Source organism: Vombatus ursinus, unplaced genomic scaffold (assembly GCF_900497805.2).
Source record: "Vombatus ursinus unplaced genomic scaffold, bare-nosed wombat genome assembly UNPS02014770.1, whole genome shotgun sequence".
Taxonomy (NCBI): Eukaryota; Metazoa; Chordata; class Mammalia; order Diprotodontia; family Vombatidae; genus Vombatus; species Vombatus ursinus.
The window spans coordinates 24,250,591-24,255,380 of record NW_020954548.1 but is presented as its reverse complement, the minus strand read 5'-3'; the positions used below and the strand labels follow the sequence as shown (position 1 = coordinate 24,255,380).

At 39.8% G+C, this 4,790-nt stretch overlaps 1 protein-coding gene across 1 annotated transcript in view; it reads right to left on the bottom strand.

Annotated features, from left to right (window-relative positions):
* GLDC (glycine decarboxylase) overlaps window positions 1-4,790 on the bottom strand; it is a 110,196-nt gene that overhangs the window by 31,566 nt on the left and 73,840 nt on the right. Inside the window, exon 17 of the mRNA XM_027863103.1 lies at window positions 838-963. Within this exon, the coding sequence (XP_027718904.1) occupies window positions 838-963 (126 nt within the window). The remainder of the gene's footprint in view (window positions 1-837; window positions 964-4,790) is intronic.

The window sequence follows — 4,790 nt, the reverse complement described above, 5'->3', positions numbered from 1 at the left end:
AAGAAAGAAAGAAAGAAAGAAAGAAAGAAAGAAAGAAAGAAAGAAAGAAAGAAAAAGAAAGAAAGATAGGGGTAGGCCAGAAGGGATAAGCAGAACTACGGAATCTTCTCTTTCCCCTGGAAGGCAGCCACAGGAAGCTCCTAGTCCCTCAGCCTAATAACCTGAACAGGCAAATCTATTCAACTGATTTTCTTCACACTCTCAAGATTCCCTGGCTTGCTAGTCTACTGGCAGCAAGCAGATACGGTTGCTAGGCAACACCTTTACCAGGGATTTGGGAGTGCCGGGAGGGAGGAGGGAGGAAGACAGCCTGAAACTTTCAGCAGGTGAAGGCTGAAACTATGCTGCAGACATTTGGGTAATTTGCAAAGATGTTTTATTCCTGTCACAAGTCTTGAACAGAAGGTTTAAAAGTGTGCATGCCACCCTTAAGAGCATAAAGGAGTGAGGACAGAAGGGGTCAGACTTAGACTGCCAAAGATCAGATTCACTTGCTTATACAAAGACTCCTTAAATGCATGAATAAGAGGAGGGGATATATTCTAATCATCTTCATCTTGTTTCTCTAAACTGGGATAGAGGAGGGGGAAAGTCAAGGGGCAAGCTGATCCTCGGCTAAAGATGCTTGCTGCCATTTTCTTATATGCTAGTATGGATTGTTGGGTTCTAATTTTAGGTCACTTTCCCTAAACCTGCTCAGAAGATAGATCTCAGTTGAAGTTAGGAACCCAAGGAAGAGAGAAGGAACTCTCAGATGTCCACAGGTACCTTTCCCTTCCTGCCCCCTTCCCTTATCCCAACCCTCCAACAGTCATTAACAGCAGGAACTGTGCTCACCATGGCTCTGAGATGAACTAGGTCAATACTCCCATTTTTGTCCACCTCCACTGGCTGAATCTTCATACCAGCCATCTGGGCGCTTGCAGGGTTGGTGCCATGTGCAGATTTAGGAATAAGGCAGACCTTACAAAATGAAAAGTATGCAAGGGGGAGAGAAGAATGAAGGTTTAAAAAAAAGATTCTAAAAAAAAAAACCCTATAACCACCAGTTTTATAAAGCAGCAATGTTAAGTAAGAATGAAAATTCATCCAGATGTGCCTGGTACAAACAATAACAAAATGAACACTAAATACTAATCATTGTAGGCTTTTTTAAAAAAAATTCTAGTACAGCTCATTGAATGGTGCCTTATAATGTGCTGTAAGCTATGAGCTGATAAGCTTTCTTGGTTACAAATTGTTCAGAGGCGAGAGAAAGGAGTGCATTTAATTTCAGTTTCTTCTTCCCTCAGTTTTTCTTAAAAGACAGTGCAGATGTTCAGAATATTAGTACAACTTCCCTTCTCCTACCCCATCCCCCCCAAACTGTCACAGCCTTATTTCAATCTTGTCTTATGCATAAAACATATAAATACAATGGAGGGGGACTGAAAAACAGTGACTTCTTTCCCATCTGAGTTTTCTGGATCAAAAGTCTGTTGCTACCCCAGGGAAATGAGTCAGCTGGTTTTCCCTAAGTTCAATTTAACTTGTTCAAACAGTACAGTGATAGAGGTACTCTAAACTCAATTAATCAGAAAAACCACAAGGCCACAAGCAAAATCTTTCAGACTTAAATGTCAGATCCATTGTTACTTGAAAAGCACTCCCTGTTTTCTGGGTTCATATAAACACTGGTTAACCTAGGATGAACTGAAAGTTATGAAAAAACAAGGGAAAAACAGAGAATCTTCCAGTTTCAGCATAGTAATTATTCAATCAATATTTATGGAACACTTATGTGCAAGGCATACACATGAAGCCTAAGTTTCATAATGGCCTTATTTGCAAATGCAAAACAAAACAAAACAAACAAAAAAAAACCCTGAAAAATCACCAGTTAGGGAATAACAGAATAAATTATAGAATATAAAAAGAGAGACAATTGAGCCATAAGAAAAGATGATTATGAAGAACACAAAGATATACAAAAAGGTAATGAATGCAGAGTGAAGAATCAGAGCACTATGCACTATGATGACATTAAAAGTAAAACTAGTGGAAGGATCTGTGATTCCAGCCATGTTGTCCCATGGTTTCCAGTGTGGGAACTTTCTCTGCAGTACAACTCTAATAGGTAAGGCCCAGGGACCTGCTTGATATACAAAGAGATTAAGTGATTTGTCCAAAGTCACATATCTATTTGGCATCAGGGTCAGGATTTGAATCTAGGTCTTTCTGATCTAGAGTCTTTGGAAAAATTCCCCAGATGACTGGCCCTGTTTCCATAGTGAACCCTACAGACTTTGTCCAGGAGAACAACTCATCAAGATGGGTTTCATCATCACTCCCACCTCCAACCACTACCCAGCTGCCACTGATGGAGCAGTTAAGCCCTGGAGCTCCAGAATAGCAGCACTACCACTCCTCCTACTACCACTACCACTTCCCAGCCCTGCTACCAGCCTGGCTGCCACAGTTGTCCATCAGGGGATCAACCTGTATGGAGGTAAGACCTAGCAACTACCTTTAAAGGCAATGTAACCCTACCTCCTCAGCACCCACAGCTACTAAAAAACTGAGTAGATGGCAGGGGTAGTTAGGTGGTACAGTGCATAGAGCAGTGGCCCTGGAGGCAGGAGAACCTGAGTTCAAATTCAGCTCTGTGATCCTGGGCAAGTCACAACCCCATTGCCTCAAAAAAAAAAAAAACAAAACCAAAACAAAACAAGTGGATGGCACTTTTTTAAAAAAACATGTTAAATAATTAAATGAAATTAAATAAACAAGTTGAATGAATAAATAAATGTTAATAAATAATTTATCTATCACTTTCTTAAGTCTAGGCAATCAACAAAACAATAGATCAAGCCCTGATTTGTAGTAGCTCTAAATTTCTACGGTATAAATGCTCACAGTGAAACCAGCACATCCCTGGAACATACATGCATATGTACATATATACTTGCATACATACACACAAACCCCCTATATTTCACTGAGCTATTCAGAAGGAACTTGGATGGTTCCCTAAGCCATATTCATTCCCACTTCATGATCTTACGAAGAGAAGATATTTCTTGGGAGCCATTACAGTATGCTACATTATAGCTGCATATCAGAGAAGAAAAAAAAAAAATGCTCCCCAGCTGCATTAGTGCACATGTCCTTCCTTATCTTTCCTTTTGACAGCTAGAAAAGTCAGTGTCAAATGGAGCCTTTGATCTAGAAAGGACCACAGACTTTCAAGCTCATTACGTCTATTTTTACAAACAAAGAGTAAGAATTGTTCCTGCTTCTTTTGTGCTGCAGTACAAAACATCGTGTTCCTAGAATTGAGGAAACAAAAGACTGGACTTCTCTTACACCTGACTAAGAATAAAATGGAACCTAATACAGCCTTAGTTGTTTCTAACAGCGTTGATGAAGGTGCTGAAGGAGAAATATGTTATGCACAAAAAAATTGTGGGACCACAGAAGGTGGAACAATGAAGAAAGAGGAGGGGCAAGAAGTCCAGTGAGTCATGTAATTATGTCCTGCTTCAGGCACATACTGGTTTGATAACCCTGAAAAGTTACTTCACCTCAAAATACCTAAAGCAACTCTCATGAGAGCAAAAAAAAACTGCTGAAAACATTATTTAGTGATATTCCCCTAGACCTCTGAAATCACAGATATGGTTAAAAAAAAATTACAAGAAGGCCTTTGGTTTTCTTTCCTCAACCTTCTCTTTGGTTCCATCAATTCATGGACATTCATAGCTATTTTTGTGGTGTTAGGTTGGAAATTTTGTGAAAGTGTGGTGGAAGCATGGAGCAATGTACCGTCTACACGGCACAGGGTTATTAGCCAGGAGATCTTGACTCTGTTCCCAGCTCTATCACTAACCACTATGATTCTAGGCAAGATACAGCATTACTCATTTTCAGTCCCCTCATTTGTCCTTGGGCCAGGAAAGAGAATAGATTTAAGGCTTTGATTTGCTTTGGAATTCCCTAATTAGAGCTGTGCTCTTGCTCAAGACATAAAAAATCCCAAATTTGTGATTAAAAATTTTTAATCAAATTTAGAGAAGTCTTTAAACTAATCTCTATCCATCAACAAGGTCAAAGCAATCAAGACACACATACTTCTAAGGGCAAGAGAAGCGATCAGAGGAAAGATAGAAAATGGAGTGCTATTTCCTTTATACCTTGCTTTTTAAGGAGAAAATTTTAAAATTTTTTAAATGTTTAAGTCAAGCAAAATCAACCATGAAAGGAATAGTAAGCAAATACCATCAGGAGTGCACTGACATCTACATGCACCATCCACTCACTATCGCCATCCATCTATCAATTGCCATCTGGACACACCATCATTTGTAGTTCCATTCACAAGTCAGTAGAAGTTCTAGCTAGGAATCAGTTACAAACTGATCCTACCTCTCTCTACCACATCTGAAAACTTTGGGATATACAATCCCCTGCCGATTGGATATACAATTCGATTGCTGTTGGGGATTAACTAAATTCAATAGAAGACTTTAGCACCTGCTGGCCAAAACAATAGTCCCCTATTATATCAGCAGCTCCTACATGTTGGCTCACTAGCTCCGAACATTCACTCAGAGTAGAAGGAGGCCAGAGATACATGGGGAGTTCAACAAGGCAGGATGAGATCAAAAGCACTCAGAACAACAGCAAGGCAGAAAATACAAAAACATGTTCTCTTTCTGCTGTATATTCTGTGGGCATGAGCTGCATCTACCAGGATGTGATTCCTTCCTTCCTTCCTTCCTTCCTTCCTTCCTTCCTTCCTTCCTTCCTTC